This window comes from Ziziphus jujuba, chromosome 2, assembly GCF_031755915.1.
Source record: "Ziziphus jujuba cultivar Dongzao chromosome 2, ASM3175591v1".
NCBI lineage: Eukaryota > Viridiplantae > Streptophyta > Magnoliopsida > Rosales > Rhamnaceae > Ziziphus > Ziziphus jujuba.
The window spans coordinates 5,634,506-5,653,647 of NC_083380.1; the positions used below are offsets into that span (position 1 = coordinate 5,634,506).

The window sequence follows — 19,142 nt, forward strand, 5'->3', positions numbered from 1 at the left end:
AATAGTAATTCAGTGATTTGTTTAGCTTTATGCGTTGCTTTCTCTCCACCAATCAAGGATTAAATCCATCTCTCTCTCTCTCTCTCTCTCTCTCTCTCTCTCTCTCTCTAAGTTGCAAACCAGATTCGACATTTTTTTGTTTTGCTTTACCAATTAGACATTTAAAATATGTTTTTGTTGGTGAAAGGCAGATAAATATTACCCAACAAATCCGTACCAAATCTGACAAATTTTTGCATATCTCTTTATATATACGCTTTCTTTTTCGTTAAAAGTAGAAGTGGAGTCAATTCCAACAAAAAAAACCAATGGATTTTTTTCCATCATCATGTCATTAATACTGTTATTACATGCATATATTTAAATGAAAATTGACCAATCCATTTTTTTTTTCCTTTAATATACATATACACTCATCTCCTAATCTATGCATGTATAATTAATTAATTAAGAATCTTGTTAAGGTTTAAATTAATATTAATTATTTTGTGCTGGATAGCTAGCTAGAAAGGAGAGTGAATTGAAGTTTTTACCATCTTGCATAAACAACCTTTTAATTTCATGCAGACAAAGGCAATCTTATACGTATATAAATGGTGAAAAGTGATACAGAATATGGCGTTGTCCATATGGTGAACTCCAAATTAGAGATGATAAGGGAAATCTTATTAAAGATGCCAAAATCATGGTGATTGATCAAAACTCATATTGTAATTTTTGTGAAGGAGGTGTTTATGTCTCTCCCATGTAAGTTAATAAATTTAACTTACCCATCAATGTCTTGGGGCAGCAAACTAGTTTTTCTCGCTTTTGATAATCCAGCTATTTGAAGGAAGCCAATGCACCTTTCTAGCAATCTGATGCAAAGTTTTCTTGTTCATCTTATATATAAAAAGAGAAGACAGAAAATTGCTTATATATATATATATATATTAAATATATATGCTTGTTAATGATTTAACACTATTTGAATTGAGAAAATTGTTAATTAATTAAAAGTCAATAACTTCACTGGAGGTGTTGTTATACAACTATAAATATGTGGAAATGATATATAATCCAAATTTCTCCTATTATAATATGTAGGTGTCATTGTCTTTGAGGATACAAGATAGCTAGATTTCTGCCATTAATTAAACTGAGAAAATCCCATAATTATGCGAAGCTAATTAAGCTAGCTTAATTAATTGATTCCCTTTTAAGTTGATCAGTAGATATTTATTTATTTTTTAATTTTTTTTTTTGAGAAAAAGGAGAGTGGCATTGAAAATTAGACATCTATAATTTCTTCATTGGTTCCTATATCTAAGGGATTGATTTCATGATAAGACTAATAGCTATTGATATCCCTACTCATAATTTAGAGTACAATTTTATTTATTTATTTTTTATAAAGTACGACGTTATTCTCCAAGGTATTTCATATGGTACTTGCTTAGAAGCCTCATAGTAATTTAAACCAAAGGGGTCGTTGAATTTTACTCATATATTTCGTATATAAACTCCCTTCTAGAAAGTTGTTTTTCTAAGATATTTCTCTCCTCCTCCTATTTTAATGTAGCAAAGTAAGATTGCGTAAATTCTTATTTCTTTATTAATATTTGAACGAAACAAAAATTTGTCATTAATTATAAAAATACATAAACCAGTAAACTAGCCAACAAGCTACTAATAATCAAAGTAAACCATTAAACTAGCCAACAAATTACAAATAATATGTAGCTCATAGCTGGTGTATTGACCATTTTAATTTTTACGAAAGCTCGATACTCATGACCATTGAATATTGAAATGGAAAATTGGTCCCCGATGATCATATACTTAAATACAAAATTATTTATAAAACAAGTAAGATTTTGAAAGTACAATATAGACTATGATTGGTTTACAGCGTTACCAAAAAATAAATAAAAGTACTTGAAAATTATAAGTTCAAACTTTTGGACTTTGAAATAAAATATCTTGGTATTTTGTTGGAAATTTAAATCTAATATTTCTAATTTCTGATATCAAAACCATCCATTTCAAAAAGGAATTTGTAATTGGGAAACAGCTCATATATATATATATATATATATGTGGTTTATATAAAAGAAGAAAAAATTTGAACTTTAGACTCGTGGCCTGGCGTGACGTGTGGACTCAGCGGTGGGGGACCCCCGTAGAATCGTACATATAGACGGCCACCGATTGACTCGTTGGCCTAGAGGGTCCCACAAGACAATAAAGAGAGAGGAAAAAAAAAAAACAAGAAGAAGAAGAAGAAAAAGAAGTGGAAAAACAACAGAGTATGACATGGAAATCCATTTTATTTATTTTTGGTCTTCTCAATTCCTGTCATTTAATGCAAAAAAAACACAGACAGATTTGAGAGGATGCCCTGTCCACGTCATTTCTTGTTCTTTCTTCCAAGCTATGGAAGTTTTACTTTCCAACCACTTGATTTTGATTTTTTTTTTATTATAAGAAAAAGATAATAAATTTTGTTGGTTTTTGGATTTATGTGTGTGTTTATTAAATTTTAAGCATGATTACCCCAAAAAATTCCTCTTGAACCACTTTGGACAATTTAGACAAATAATATTTCGCATCTCTATTTTTTTTATATGTAATTATTTCTCCTTTAAAAAAGAACTTATTAATCCTATCCATAGAGATAATGTAATAAAACAAAAACAAAGATATTAGAAACAGAAAAAAAAAAAAACAAAAAAAAAAAATAAAACGAAAAACAAAAAACAAAAAACAAAAAGAAGGAAAAACTTGGGTCCAAGTTTTGACTTGAATCCATTAATAAGAGAGTTGGGTTGGTGAGGGGCAGAAATGGTAGTCCAACCATAGATGGGTGAGGTGTCAGTCCAATCCAAAACCCATAACTACAATCATGTTGAGTTGTTGACTGGGCCTTAAACATGTAGGCCACGCCTTGCCTTAAATTTTCATGGACTTTCTCAATTTGTTCTTTCTGTGCATAATTCCCACCCACATTTTCTATTTTACATTGAATAATATTTTTACATAAAAAGAAACTCCTCAAAACCCTTTTTTTTTTTTGTTTTTTGTTTTTTTCACAACTGTGTATTTCTTAGAAAATATAAGGTTTTTTTAAAAAAAATTATTATCCGGTAATATTAATTCTTGTCTTGGTCATGGAATCACTATGCAAGTTTCGGCTTGAAATTAATTTCTTTTTTTGGTCTTGGATTTCAATGAGCCAGTTGGAGATATAAACTTGAAAACCATGTGTTTGTATTTTGATGTTTCTTTTGAATAATTATTATTATTATTATTTTTGGGTCAAGGATTTTGATCAAGGTTAGGTTTTGATGGAGATGGAAAATAATTAATATATCAATGCAGGAATGGAAGGGGAATATCTAAAAGGAGTCTCAAAGTGGTGTCCCATTGCAACTAGGCAACTCCCTAACTCTAAAGGCATTGTCAGTTTTCCAAATCCAAAAGGATGCACAACAGAGCAACAAAATTGATGACAAAATGATAAAAATATGGGGTAAAACTTACAATAATACAAACTTACGCATTTTTCTTAATTACAATAAGCTGACTAGAGCATATCGGCAGGTTGAGTGTAAGTATTAGATTCCTTGACTTTGATAATCCAACATCAACAACCATTTTGTTTTAAAATCACATGCCAAGCTAGTTTGATTCATCAGAAACTATCTTGTTAGGAATATAAAATTAACTACTAAGCTGCCTTTCAATAACCAGTTCATTTATCAATTTTTTTTTTTTTGGTTTTTTCTTCTAACTTTTTGTGTAGTTTATTTTTTCAATAATTTGTTAATGTTTTAAAGTTTGTTAGACGAATCAATAATTACAAATATTAAGAAGGAAAAAAAAAAAACAAAAATTATAAACCAATACAATTTTAAGTTATGTTTCATTTTTTTTATCTTTACATTTATAGTTAATAAAGATATCTAATTATCATTAATTAACATTAACAAACTATTAAAGTGAGTAAACTATAAGCAATTTAAAAAAAAAAAAAAACAATAAAAATGAACTTGTTATTAAATGAGGCTTTACTTAATGTTGATGGTGATGAAGATATATTTATATAGTTTCACTATAATAAGCAACATATCCAAATTATGGTAAATTTTTTTTTATAAGATTACATAAAATTTCAAAATTTAACCATTTGATTACATGCAACTTATAATCAAATTACAGGACTATATGTATATTTACACATGCTTATTATAATTTAGATAATATTACCAATCAAAGCAAAAATTATATATTATAATTTATAAAAATATAAAATATTAAACTTTAGGGTTTAGTGAAATATATGATTGGAAAAATGGTAAACAAGGGCAAAAGAAGTGGTCCGTGGGTGTCCTTTAGGTATACGTAGGAGTCACGAGAGATTGTTCCCTGAGTGAAAAGACCTGAAAGCAACATTACAACAACTAGTGTAACTCTTTGTTCTACTTAAATTAGGTTTCTCATTTATGTGGGGGCAACATATATTTTGCTTTTATTTAGTTTTTTCTCTGCTTTTATAATGGTCGGCTTCCATGTGCAGCTTTGTCTCCAATACTATATATACACACACACACATATTATTCATGAAAATAGGACCACTTAAAAGAAAATTTAATTTTTAAGACTTTGTTTGGTTATTTTTTTTATGAGGATCTGCTTCCTACTTTTTCAAGCATGATTTTAAGCAGCTTTTATGAGAGTAGCACCGCCTCACTCTTTTGTCTGAGCGTGTGCCGATAGAAAATTGGATAATAAATGATAAAAAGGTTACTAATTATAATATTACAATGTCAGCATCAGTCAAAAATGAAATATTTATAGGATAAAAAAAAATATATTTCTTATAAAAAAAAGAAAAAAAAAGAAAAAGAAAAGAAGAATGAAATGTTTTCTACTTGAAAAATAATGCAATTACAAAATAAAAAAAAAGTCCAGAAGGCCCACTATTTTTGGGCTGAATGTAGAAGTTGAACAGTGATGGCAGTAATAGGGCCTGAAAGTCTGCTGGTGATGATTCCAGGTTAGGCCTATTGGGTAAATCTCTAAGCACCCTGACTTCTCTCTTTTAGCCTAATCCAATAGTTAATGGACTCGGTTAACGTATCAAATCCATCACATCTTCATTTCGCCCCCCCCCCACACACACACACAAAAATCCATTTACAACTTCCATTTCAATGAAAATGGAAACTATGGGGAGAACACAATGGTAAAGTTCATTATTGTTCAATAGGATAACTATTCAATTCCAAACCCACCTTAAATACCCAAAAAAATAAAGGAAAAAAAAAAAATGAAAACCCATTTTCAAATCAGTTTGGTCATCGGCATATAATGTTGTTATCTCTCTCTCTCTCTCTCTCTTTAAATCTATGATATATTCGAGCGAAAATGTTACTTTTTTTTTTTTTGGTTGTTTTGTTTTATCAAAAGAGTGGAAGTATTACTTAAACTATTAATCTTTTGTTATAATGCAATGTCAAATATAAATTAGCAATGCTACAAGACTGCCCAATATTAAATTTGTTTCTTGTCCAAACAATAATTTTGAATTTGAAATCCTCGTTATCCCAAATATAAATAAAAGTACAAATTAACATTTTCAATACAAATTTTCATGTTATGCCTTTTTGTCTAAAAAAATGAAAATTCATCGGATGATACTCCCTCTAGAACTTTTAGTTTTATATTTTTATGCTCTTTTGGATGTCAAAGCATAAGAGCTTAGAAGTGACCTCTACATGAAAGTGAAAGAACATGCTCACCATCGTATTGGCTAATCAAAAAGACTTTTTTTAAGGCTAAGTGGCTATAATATAAGGAAGACTTAAAACTGCAAGTCTACCGGTTGATGCATTTGTTAATTATATATATATATATATATAATGGCATTTTTTTTTGCCATAATATATATATATATATATAGTGGTATTTAATAGTAAATAGTTGGTCACCAAAACTTTAACTGTCAAAATTGCCTCTTGCTCTTAACAAAAGGAAACGGAATTCGAGGTCAACGAACAACTTCATTTGAGTTTTGATTTAATGCAACTGTCCTAGTTATTTGTAATTAATTAAGTGGAAACGTAAAATATTATAAATGGGACATGCATATATGTGATGAGGTCCAGGCCGTCCAGGAAGCAAGATTAAACAAAACAAAAATGTATAGTACGATTTGTAGAATCCTCAACTTATCTTCCTCTATGAAAAAAAAAAAAAAAAAAAAACTGAAAAAAGGAATTGAATCCGATATGGGGTTAGGTTTGGTCCAATAATAATTTGTCGAAGATTATAAAATTTGAAGTTTCGCTTTAGACCATGCGTGAAGGCTCTATTTTACCCAAAAAAAAAAAAAAAAAAAAAAAGCGTGCGGAGGCTCTAATATAAAAACAATCCATATTGGTCAATAGTATTTGTATGGACGCTTCTCGGTAAATTATGTACATGATAATTTTCAAAAAAAAAAAAAAAAAAAAAAAAAAAATAGAAGAAGAAGAAAGTATAGTATGTGATATACCTACGTAAACTAGTATATATGGCGCGAATTCAAATTTCTAGCCAATATATATATATTTATATATATGTGCAACTTTTGTTCCAATTATATATAATTAAGGAGTTTGACGAAATAGTCAGTCAATCAACTCAACCTTTTTTTTTTTTTTTTTTTTGATAAATAGCCAATCAACACAACTTGATATGTATTAATGATTAAAAGTTCCTTTTACACACACACACACACACATATATATATATATGTTCTTAATTAATTAACTTTAAAGATCTGAAATCTATGTATATATTATTTATTTAATTAAAAAATGTATATATATTACTTGTATTTGAAATTATAAATGTCAACCAATACAGCTTGCAATTCGCTTCTTAGATGACATAGAAAGGAAAAAAAAAAAAACATGAAAATCCATTCTTATCCACCTAACCACCCACCCATCCTCATCATAGTATTTTACTGTACAACCTATTAATTGGTGTCATAAGAAATTACAAATGACGAGACAGCAAAATTTAGTAAAATACTAATTTGTAATTGACAGAATTTTTATTCTTGCTAATTTTTTTTTTTTATATAAATCATCTTTACTATTTTATATGGAAATATTTTAATTAAATTATTTAATTTTATTATTTTTTATATTAAAATTTTAAAAGTAAATTTTTTAATAATAATTATTTAAATTATTATATAGTATGTAGATTTTATTGGTTATGATTTATGTAATTTTTTTATAATAAATTTTTTTACATACTATACCATATACAATGGATAATGCATAAATACCCATTTATAGTTTTATACCTACTTTGGTGTCTATATGTAAGCAACTGAAAAATAATAAAAAGAAACAACTTTTAAACGAAAATGCAAAAGGGAAATCGTACAGTACTAATCCATTCACAATCTTGCATTCATATATAAATTAAGAAAAGCCACATCAAAATGTCTAATTTTGTTATATAATAATTGAAAATGAATATAATATTCATTAACTTAACAATCGTTGCCATACATTCATGTGTATATCTTAAGAAAAGCTTCACAGAAATGCCTAATTATACAACAAATTCAAAATACTAAAAACTGAATAAGTATTTTCACTTTTCGTATCGGAATATTATTATATTATATATCTAGAAGTTATCTTGAAAAGTTATTTCTTTTATGAAACCTTAATTTCTTTCCAGGACAAAAAAAATGATTTGTGCCACCAATATCATGTGTCAAAAATAATATATATGTATATATATATATATATATATATATATATAATTTAGAGGCTGCTAAGCAAAATGTGAACAAAAAGGATAAAAAAAAAAAAAAAAAACACAAAACGAGTGAACTTGGAAACATCACGCATGGATACCAATGATCAAAAAAAAAAAAAAAAAAGCATTTTATTAAATATATACACCAATATGAACCCATTTTAATTTTTATTTGTTTTGGCTACGGAAAATGAAACATAAACAAAGTTATTTTCTGTGACATAAACTATTTTAACAATAATTTTAAGCAATTGATCCAAAGTTGGATTCAATATGTATATATATATATATATATATATATATATATGTATACACATACATATTAGAATATTGTATACGTAAAACGAATGTGACTCTTCTCAAGTGTAAAAAATAAAAATCAGATCATATTCAAAACTAGATCAGGCTGCACGTTATATTGAGCCATTACAGCAACAGTACTAAATGTATTCGAAACAGATTCTAATTAAAATAAACGAAAAAATTAAGAAAAAAATCATGGATGGAGTTGATCAAACATTTTTCAATATATAATTTAGTGTTCTATAAATTTGTGTATATATATATACATATAATTTGTTGATGAGCATGTGAATATTCATGAGTTGATGGGAATAAATATTGTTCAAGTTGGGCTTTCTAATTTGAAGGTGGTGGCTTTGAGAAAAAATTGACCAACTTTAGAGAGTTGGAGACCCCAAATGGCTTTGAGTGGTCTGCGCAGATTGGTACGGAGACATCAACTTGTAATGCGTCTTAATTGAATTATATTAGTTAATGCCTAAATGGGAGGCTTTCAATTTTTTACTATTATATAGTATATAATTAAATAGTTCTATTCAACTTGGTTGTCATTGTCAATATTTCATATATATATATATATAACCTAGAAGTTGGTTTTTCGTCCTTGTGGCTCTGCAAATTATTAATCCTTTATTCTCTCTTTTCTTTATCTTTCAATAGCTCTGTGATTTCATAGACTATACGCAGGATTAGCTCCATTAAATTTAAGTCGGCGTGGTAGAGAAATTAAAGACCAAAATTCATGTCAGGACCCGAATGGGGTTTTCTCTTTGCTAATTTGTATGCTGTCTGCATAATTGGCCTTCTTGCTTCTTTAACCATTGCTCAGAATGAAACTCAACAAGCCACTACAGATCCTTCTGAAGGTCTCTCTCTCTCTCTCTCTCTCTCTCTCTCTCTCTCTCTCTCATCTTTTGCTTTCTCATTGTGTGTTTGTGTAGAAGCTCGTTAAATGCATATATATTAAGAGTAGTGCTATAGCTTTTTAATGTAGACAGAAAATCACTACCCGAAGAACATTAATGCTAGCTATGCAAGATCATTTTTAACCTCTTTAATATGATGGTACATCTTCATCTTCAAATTAATGTTACTTTGTGGAGCAAAAGCTCCTTCTCATTTTCTCTTGTGGAACGCTGGAGCCGAATAGCTGTACTTAAGTATATACATATTATTTTATTTCCTGCTTATTATATTTGATTTTGTTAGGTTTATGTTTATATATACATATAAATATATATATGTATCAGAGTTGCTATATTGAGGACATTGTTTACAACATAAGATTTTGTTTACAACACAAGATTAGAATGTTCTTGATGTACCGAATGTTGAATATATCATTTAATGAAATAATAATAAAACCTTATTTGGATAAACAATAATTTTTAATATTCGCTACGCTACTAAAGTGCTCAACACAAAATGAAAATTATATTTTTAATAAATTAAAACTTTATATATACAGAAATAATATACATTATAGAGAGAAATTGTGAAAAACGATATTTATAGTTATTAAATCCATATAATTTTTATGATATGTAAATAACTATCATTCATAATCTCTCTTTATAACTCCTTACCATATTAAAATTATATATATATATATATATAGACTATTATACGTGAATGTGTATATATGTTTGATTTGATGCATGCACCATGAGCAGTGAGAGCTTTAAATGCGATATTTGAACAATGGAATCTGAAGGCAGAGGAGCACTGGAACATAAGTGGGGAGCCATGCAGTGGAACGGCCATAGATTCCACACCAGTTGACAATTACGACCCCTTCATCAAATGTGACTGCTCTTTCAATAGTAGCACCGTTTGCCATGTTACCCAATTGTGAGCCAAAGCTATTACTCTTTTAATATTTATTCAAATTCTTCTGACTTCAAAAAATGGATATGATTGAAAATTAAACAATTTTTTTTTTCTAACAAAATTGAATTAAAATTTTAATTGACTTTATTTTACAATATATATGTATTTATTTTCAAAAAAATGAAAAAAAAAGATTGTTGGACAAGTTGAATTTTGCATGCTTATTTAAGTCATATTCAATACGTCAAAGTCCAAATTAAGGAAGTTACTTGGGGATAAGTTGTTTTCTTACGCTATACGCTAAAGAGTGGATTTTGTACGCAACCTTCATATATATATATATATATATATATTTTTTTTTTTTTTAGTAATATGTGCAACTTTCATATATAAATACACAATGGTTACTGATCTGTCCCTTTTAATTTATTTTCTGTGCATTAAAAAAAAAAGTCAAAAATTAAAAAGCAAGGATAAAATAGATAATTGACATAAAAGAACATCCCCTTTCTATTCTTACCTGTGGGGACCTATGAGTTATAAATCTTTGGTTGCAAGGTCTCTCCCCAAAAATTTATCAAAAACCATCCTCAGCTTTTAATTGTATTTGGTATGATATTCTACTTTGATTAGATAATACTGAATTAGATTGGATCTAAGTTAAAAAAGGAAAAGAAAAAGAAAATTAACTTAACAAAATTATTCCGTTTTCGAGATCATATCATCATAAAAAAAAAATTACCTAAAAAAGAAAAAATAATAATTTGATTGCTTGTTTAATTTGAAATAAATTGTTTGCAGGAGAGTTTATGCAATAGATGTTGTTGGTCCAATTCCAGAAGAGCTATGGACTCTGACTTACCTCATGAATCTGTACATTTTCTTTTAAAACATTGTTATTTAATTTAATTCTTCTTTTCACAGGCTAACACAATAATTAGTGTCTAATATTTTTTCAACATGATCTACTTATTGCAGAAATTTAGCACAAAATTACTTGACAGGTCCTCTGTCTCCATCCATTGGGAATCTTACTCGCATGCAATGGCTGTAAGACCCAAATAAAATTTTTCATTTGAAACTCAGAAATTACAAATAACATAAATAATCTATTATTGAATCCACACTTCTTCTTTTTTTTTTTTTTTTTTTTTTTGTGGCCACTATTAGGAGCCTTGGTATCAATGCATTTTCAGGGGAGGTTCCAAAGGAACTAGGACAACTTACTGAACTATTATCTTTGTAAGTTACTCTCATCCTTAACCTCGTTGTGTGTGTGTGTGTGTGTATATAAAGGTGTACTTTTTTGTTCTACGGGTTGTTTCTACCAAATAGAGTTTAGTAGAAATCTAGAAACTATACCCATTTGTTGGGTTATATATATATATATATATACTTTGCTTGAATATTTATCTGTTGGCTATTGTTAATGTAATAGGGCTTTTGGGGGAAACAATTTCTCTGGTCCTCTACCACCTGAGCTAGGGAATCTATCCAAATTACAACAACTGTAAGTTCTTCTGATTTGCGGTTTCAAATAATTAATGTCTTTTCTAAGATGAATTTAGAGTTCTAAGTATAGTGAAAAAAAAAAAAAAAATGGAAATGGTTTGAAAATACCTTTCAAATTCACAATCTGATGGATATATAAAGAAAGTGTGGAGAAATAGATATTGAAATGCAGCAGATTCATGAAAGTTGTTTATTTTGACAGTTACATTGACAGTTCTGGTATTAGTGGTGAGATTCCTTCAACATTTGCTAATCTACAAAACTTGGTTACAGTGTAAGAACTTTATGACCATGTTGCTTCCCTTGCCTCCCCCCCCAAGTAGTCATACATAGGAAAATTTGTTTGGATAATCTTTCTTAAGGAAATACTTTCTGTGATTTGTTGCAGGTGGGCATCAGACAATGCATTCACTGGTCAGATACCCGAGTTCATAGGAAATTGGACGAAGCTTCAGACCTTGTAAGACAACTTGAATAAACATTTATTCTGAATATGAAACACTACTAACCGACTCTAATTGCTTTCTCAATAGGAGGACTAATAATTAGTTCCTTAATCTATGTTTCTGTAGGAGGCTTCAAGGAAACTCTTTTGAAGGTCCTATACCAGCTTCATTTTCCAATCTGAATTCTATGTTAGAGTTGTGAGTATCTACATCTATTAGTGAGGATTTTTTTTTTAATATGCACGGATTTGTATAGAAAATAATAATTTTTGTTATATATTTATAGGCGTATAAGTGAATTAGCTAATGGGAGCTCTTCTCTTGAATTTATCAACGATATGAAGAATCTTAGTGTCTTGTAAGTTTCATGGTTTCTTGCTTAAAATTAAGTACTTTCTAGTGCTTAGTTTGTCTTATTTTGATTGAAATGTGTAATATAAATTCTTGTTTGTGCATCCTGCAGGGTACTGAGGAACAACAACATTTCTGACACATTTCCATCCAATATTGCAGAATACAAACAGTTGACGCAGTTGTAAGTTTGGACTATGTAAATGTAGTGTAATATTTTATTTTGTGTTTTACTTTCTATCTTTTGACCTTCCTTGAATCTTATATTTTTTGTTTATGCTTACAGGGATTTGAGCTTCAACAACATAAGAGGGCAGATTCCAGACTCTCTTTTCAATAATTTGACTTTACTCTCTTATCTGTAATGTTCATGTCTCTTTGATATTCAGTTATATATATACATTCCAACTGGGATTCAGTCCTTAAACTGAAAAGTGCATGTTGTTTTTCTGTTTCCAAAATCAGGTTTCTTGGGAACAATCAGTTAAATGGTACCATTCCTGGACAAAAAAGATCTTCATCTCTGGTCAATATGTAAGTATTTCTCATATAACATATTCCATGTTTATAATACATAAAGAAGGAATTTTCAATGTATATTTTTGGTGAAGACAGTCAAATTCCATATTCCTTGGGTTTGTCTTACTAAGGACGCTAATGTTGTTTCTTTTCATTTCCTTGCAGAGATTTGTCATACAATAATTTAGTGGGAACCATTCCTTCTTGGGCAAATAATCAAACAAATTTACAGCTGTAAGTCATCAGAATTTCATGAAACATTTAGCCCTCTTTTCTTTTGTTAAATTCCATTGCCTTCCAGTTACAAGAAATTCTAATTTGAGAGTGAGATTTCTTTTGTGGGAAATATGCAGTAACCTTGTTGGCAACAACCTCACAATTGATCAAACTTCAAACAACAAGTAAGTCTTTCAACATTCTATGATTGGCCTCTAACCTCTTGACCATCTTTCTTTCTCTGCTTCTTCATGAAGCACTCGAATGTTCTCAACCAAGTGCTATGATTCTCTTTCGCTTTCAGTTCTAGTCTTCCTTCTGGGTTGAACTGCCTTCAAAAGGACTTTCCATGCAATCGGGGCCGTGGGACCTGTAAGTGGAGTTAAAAGCAATATAAAAATACATATGTATGCATGGTGGATAGGCTCTTAACTCATGTATTCTGGTGCTGCAGATTCCCAGTTTGGGATCAAGTGTGGAGGTCCTCAAATTACTTCTTCTAGTGGAATAGTGTTGGAGAGGGACAATGAGACTCTTGGTCCAGCAACATACTATGTTAGCGATACAGAATCATGGGGAGTTAGCAATGTTGGGTTTTTCACAGGGAACAAAATCCTCAATATATAACTCATTCATCTTCTCAATTCACAAATACTTTAGACTCCGAAGTATACCAGACAGCAAGGCTCTCTGCTTCATCATTAAGATACTATGGTTTGGGGCTTGAGAATGGTAACTACACTGTCACCCTCCAGTTTGCAGATGTAGCTTTCGAAGATGCTCAAACTTGGAAAAGTCTTGGAAAGCGTATATTCGATGTTTATATACAGGTTTGTGCCTTACAAAACTAGTTTTGTTTCCTTTGAAATCTATGTTTTTTTCAATCAAATCATAGTCCAAAATGGAACTTAATCATGAGAGCCTCATTTGTTTGGCTATGTATATGGCAGGGAAAACTTGTATTAAAAGATTTCGATATAAAAAAAGAGGCAGGTGGAATATCAACCCGAGCTGTGAATAAGGAATTTACGGCTCGGGCTGTATCAGAAAACTATCTTGAAGTTCATCTTTTTTGGGCTGGAAAAGGTACTTGCTGTATACCTCTTCAGGGTACCTATGGACCTTCTATCTCAGCCATCAGTGCTAAACCAGGTAATATAGAGTACTAAACCATTTTACTAGATTCAATCAAATATATATATATATTTTTCTTATGTACTGATTCTTCTGCCATGCTTGCACCATATGACTGACTACTGACTTTCTGATACAGAATTCACTCCTACTGTCAGTAACAAACCTCCAACCAGTAAGAATTCAAAGAACAACACTGGTATGATTGTGGGGATTGCTGTTGGTGTTGGTGGTTTTAGCTTTCTGGCTGTTTTGGCTGCTTTCTGTATTGTTCAAAGAATAAAGAGGTCTCGCACCAATGACGATGAAGGTTAGCCATTTCTTCTGTCCTGTAGTTTGTTGGTTGTGGTTCTTGAACTAGAAAATCCTGCTGGATCAATGCCTAAAAGTCTAGTTTTTGGGTTAAATTGGATTCCATAAGGTATATCCATTTTATGCTATATATTGTGTTAAGAGTTTAGTCCCTAGAAAGTTGTGCATAAATTACTAGATTATGTAGGAAAGTAAATTTGTTGACACTCAGAAGAAGAAAAGGAAAAGAAAAAACAAAGCAAAATAAAAATTAAAAAACAAAAACAAAATGACTAGTAGACAAACATGTATAAGGTGATGTTGATGGTAGTTATGTTTGATCTGGTGCAGAGCTCTTAGGGATGGATGTTAAGCCATTCACTTTCAGCTATGAAGAGCTAAAGATAGCTACAAATGACTTCAATTCTACTAATAAATTGGGAGAGGGAGGATTTGGGCCTGTTTACAAGGTATGCCTTTACTTTAATCAAGATTTATATTGATGCTACTTCAATTTTCCTACTTTTTGTATTAACAATTTATTCAACAGGGAACACTTGTTGATGGCAGGGCAATTGCTGTTAAGCAATTATCCCTAACATCCCACCAAGGAAAGAGCCAGTTTGTGAATGAAATTGCCACAATCTCAGCAGTCCAACACCGGAATCTGGTCAAATTGTATGGATGCTGCTACGAAGGACAAAAAAGAATGCTCGTTTATAACAGTGTCTCTGAGACTCACTTCCAAAGAAACGAAGTCAATACCCAAACCTTTTGCTTTCTTATTGGATACATGATAGATTGGCAAAGAAGGTTTTTCATCTGAAAGAAATGGCAGAAACATAAATATTTTCCTTCGTGTTTTATATTATATATGAGCGAACTTCATTCTTTTCCCCTTACATACTAATAAAAGCATTGAAATCTTACTTTTGCAAAAGGCACCAAATAGCATGTTTTTCTAAACCTTGCAAATTAATGAAAATTTACCTTTCAGGAAGGCTAAAATCAGGGTATAGTTCTTCTAAAATCTTTGAAGTCCCAACATTGTTCATAACAGTTCCTACTAAAATATATGGTCCACTAGCTGAAGCTACTTCAAATGCTTGAATATGTGCATATGCTACATCTCTAACATCAACAAACCTATAAACCATGTTGGCTAAGGTTTGTGATCCTGCAGGCAAAATTTACAAAACAAGCTCAACAGTTTGAATCACAAGGTATTTTTCAGTAGAAACAGGAAAGTTTAACTTCTAAGACTTCTAGTTAGTAGTTTGGGCAAATTTAACTTATTATTATAATTCCTAGTTTAGGCAAAATTCTTCCTGAATATCAAAATCTACTAGTTACTAGGTTGTATCTATCTTTAACATGCTAGCTGCGACAAATAAAGCTTCTAAACTTTCTGTCAAATGCTGAATTTAGAAAATACGAGGTACTAAACTGTACCATTTATATGATTCAGAACAATCTCTGCTGGCACATTAAGAGTTGCCTGTAAGAAAGTACCAATAGTAAACTCTGGATGTATGGTGACCACGTCAATCATGTTTTCTTTTGCAAACTTCCATGTAGCATCCTCAGCTAAAGATTTTGAAAATGCATACCAATTCTGGACAAGAAAAATATATGACAAAAAAACATTTAGTAGTTTTACTTTTATATATGATTAGATGGTTGAAATTCTATATATTATTTCTACTAAAAGCATAGTTGAACTATAACCACCACAAGAGGTGGCTTAGAGAAGCGTTAAGCAATACGTCCCATAGAAATTACATACAGAAACTCAACCCACCTTCAACTCCTCACAAACAGCAAGATTTGAAAACCATGTCTCATCAACTACCACATCGGTTATGAGAGGTTTCCCATTGATTGTAAGTGAAACCATGGAAGATGTTACAACTACTCTCTTCACAGAAGGAAATTTTACACATGATCTTAGAACATTCAATGTTCCCTTGTGATTAAGTGAACTATAGCCTTCTTGATCCTGGGTTCAAGTGCAAGGGGCATGCAAATGGAATTTCCCTGAAAGGGTCTTTTCCTAAACCCTTTCAAATTATGAGGTATTTCAAAACACCTCCGTTTTTTTATTCAATTACTAAAAATTAAAAGAAAAGACAGATGGAAATTCATAGATTAGAATGAGGATATAGTCCAGTGGGTCACAAACCAAACCCAAACATTGGGTAGAGTCATTTTGTTTTTTCGTTTCAAAGGAATATTACAATAGATAAGAATTGCAAGAAAGTTCTTGCTTGATATCTTGTAGCCTTGTGGTCAAGTAACTTGAAAAAGCTAGATCCCTTTTTTCTTGGTTTTTTAACATGTAGAACTCTTGAGGTCACATGGAAAATTTGACCGGATGAACATGTTTCATTTACTAATAATGTGTTTGATATAATTGTTTAAAAAAAGAGACAAAAACCCATCTAATGGTTTGATATTTGCTGACTATCTGCCAGACTAAAAGCACATTTTTTTTTTTTTTTTGGGGGCATTTTCTGTCTTTATCTTTCAGGTTGTCTAACAGGAAGAGCGTCAATTTTTGATCATCAAGTTGAAAAAAAACTTCAACATAGTGGGTCCCCCACACCTTATGTAAGAGGAAGTGTATATACATTTGATGTATTGAAGTCTTTCTCTCCATCAAGTTTACTTGGATTATTCTGTAAGTTCCATTGAAGAGAGAGATAATGGAATTTGGGGTTATTGATATAATTAAAAAATGACGATACAAAATTACCAAAAGGCAATGCCATGTGGATGTGTGGGACCTGCATTTTGTCTAAAGATGGTGCATCCCAAAGGTCAGCCTGCAGGTGCTTAGTGGGTCAGTATATTATATGACTTAAAGCTTATTTTTCATAGGCAATACTGCCCAACCTTCTAGTCCTGTGGTCAAGTGGGTGAGTCGTGTACACAATATTACAGGTTCGAGAAGAGGCAGGCAAAACAAAAAGAATAGAAAAAAAATTGAGGTACTTTAAAGTACCTCCCTTTTTGTTTTTTTCTCTAAAATTCTATTATTCATTTACAACATGGATTTTCAACTTAATAATAAAAATTTAATTTCTACAACAATTACACATATTTAACCTGTAATGTAACAAATTAAGAAACACGGAAATACTCCAAGATTTTCTCATTTCAAAAATAAAAAACTGGAACTAGAATTCCTGCTGCAAATCCCAACCTAACACACCCTCAAATGAAACCACTTACCAATAAAGCTCTCATCACCAATAACTTTTTAAAATTTGGCTTCAAAAGTATCTATTATTAAGTGAGAAAGAAGAATATATCCATGGTGATAATGTGTGAGAATGGGAAGAACCAGTTAGAACAGTGATTGGTAGAAAAGAAAAATATTTTTGGCCTGAGAAATCTGAGCACATTGGGAAAGTACCTTAGGAAAGTTTTGATCCTTTTTGCACCCCCCTCTCCTCTAAAAAAAAAAAAAAAAAAAAAAAAAAAAAAAAAAGAGAAGAAAATAAAAGGAAAAATAAAGGGATGATCTCAAGTTAAAGCAGTAGTATTTTTCATGTTCACTGAACTTCCACTGTAATCTTGTGATTTTGAACTCACGGTGAAATGAAAGTCATATCATGCAAAGATTAATGATTTCAATATGCATGTATGTCCCCTTACAATTAATGCAATAAGTTAATTATGAATAGATCATCACATTAATATAAAAAATTTTATAGTATTTTCAATCTTGAAGAATATTGATAAAAGTAGATTTTAATTTAAAATTTGTAGTATTTTTATTTTTTATTTTCTTCCAATTACTATAATAAATTGATATTTAATACTGATAATTTCATCTCTACCGAATATAAATATGTTTGATTTGGAAGGTCTCAAATTTAAACATACAGAAAAATAAAAATTATTGATGATATGGTTGATCTTTAATAAATTGGAAAAATTGCAAGCTGAGTTCTGCCAATAATCTTGTAGCCTGGTGGTCAAGTGACCTCCAAAACAAGGTCTTCTTGGTCCTAGGTTCAATTATGGGACATGGAAGTATAAGAGCTTGTCTTAGGGAAATGAAAGAGAAATGAACAACAATTGCAGACTATGAGGTATTTCAAAATGTGGTTAATAAGAAGATGACCAATTAGAAAAATATAAACCTAGAAGGTATAACTCTGCAACATCATGTACCGTTGTGGTCAAGTTACTTGTAAAGGTGTTTTGATCCCAGGTTCGAGTGTTGGCACCATATATTTATTTGTTTATTTATTTTCAATCGGAACCTGCTGTTTCCCATCAATGAGGTATTTTAAAATACCTCTGTTTTTTTATTCAATTTAAAAATAGGTCAATTTCACCCCCCCCAAAAAAAAAAAAAAAAAAAACAAAAAAAAAAAAGGGAAGAAGAAAAAAAGAAAACTTAAATAATAGTCAAAGAGAAATAAACTTTTTTACTTTTTTTTTTTAAAGGGAAAATTTCCTATTCAAAAAAAAAAAAAAAAAAACGGTTGAAGAGAAACAACTTTTTCTAAGGAAAGTAGGTAATATTGGTGCGGATGAGATCATGAAAACTAGTTTGATAAATAAGAAAAATAAAAATAAAAAAATTGCAAAATAAGGTTTGCCTGTACTCTTGTAGCATTGTGATTAAGTAACGGGTCTCCTTGATCCTGAGTTCAAGGTGTATGGGCAAGCATGCATGTATAATATGCAGAGTTTACTTTGGAATTTATGCAAATC

At 30.3% G+C, this 19,142-nt stretch overlaps 2 protein-coding genes across 2 annotated transcripts; one reads left to right on the forward strand and one right to left on the reverse strand.

The window, feature by feature from the left end:
* The first annotated feature begins 8,732 nt into the window (after positions 1-8,732).
* Positions 8,733-15,243, forward strand: LOC125422564 (probable LRR receptor-like serine/threonine-protein kinase At1g56130). Its single transcript, XM_060814048.1, is given in 22 exon segments — positions 8,733-8,978; positions 9,786-9,963; positions 10,744-10,815; positions 10,921-10,992; positions 11,113-11,184; positions 11,381-11,452; positions 11,657-11,728; positions 11,843-11,914; positions 12,027-12,098; positions 12,187-12,258; positions 12,364-12,435; positions 12,538-12,612; positions 12,717-12,785; positions 12,936-13,004; positions 13,124-13,171; positions 13,291-13,358; positions 13,441-13,593; positions 13,596-13,816; positions 13,937-14,138; positions 14,260-14,430; positions 14,763-14,881; positions 14,962-15,243. Coding segments are annotated over 22 exon segments (2,421 nt in total). The 5' UTR covers positions 8,733-8,854; the 3' UTR covers positions 15,238-15,243.
* Positions 15,244-15,397: 154 nt separating this feature from the next.
* On the reverse strand, positions 15,398-16,308 carry LOC132800676 (phenylacetaldehyde reductase-like). Its single transcript, XM_060814893.1, has 3 exons — positions 16,213-16,308; positions 15,864-16,026; positions 15,398-15,588 (listed from the first exon to the last, which is right to left on the reverse strand). Exons 1-3 carry the CDS (start codon positions 16,306-16,308, stop codon positions 15,398-15,400), a joined length of 450 nt encoding a protein of 149 aa, XP_060670876.1.
* Positions 16,309-19,142: the final 2,834 nt, after the last annotated feature.

Excerpts from the sequence above, each read along its gene's own strand:
- LOC132800676 (XM_060814893.1), bottom strand. The coding sequence starts at position 16,308 with ATGGTTTCACTTACAATCAATGGGAAACCTCTCATAACCGATGTGGTA. Across the intron at positions 16,027-16,212 it reads CTGTTTGTGAGGAGTTGAAG|AATTGGTATGCATTTTCAAA; the intron begins GTGGGTTGAGTT and ends TTTCTTGTCCAG. Across the intron at positions 15,589-15,863 it reads TGTTCTGAATCATATAAATG|GATCACAAACCTTAGCCAAC; the intron begins GTACAGTTTAGT and ends TTTTGCCTGCAG.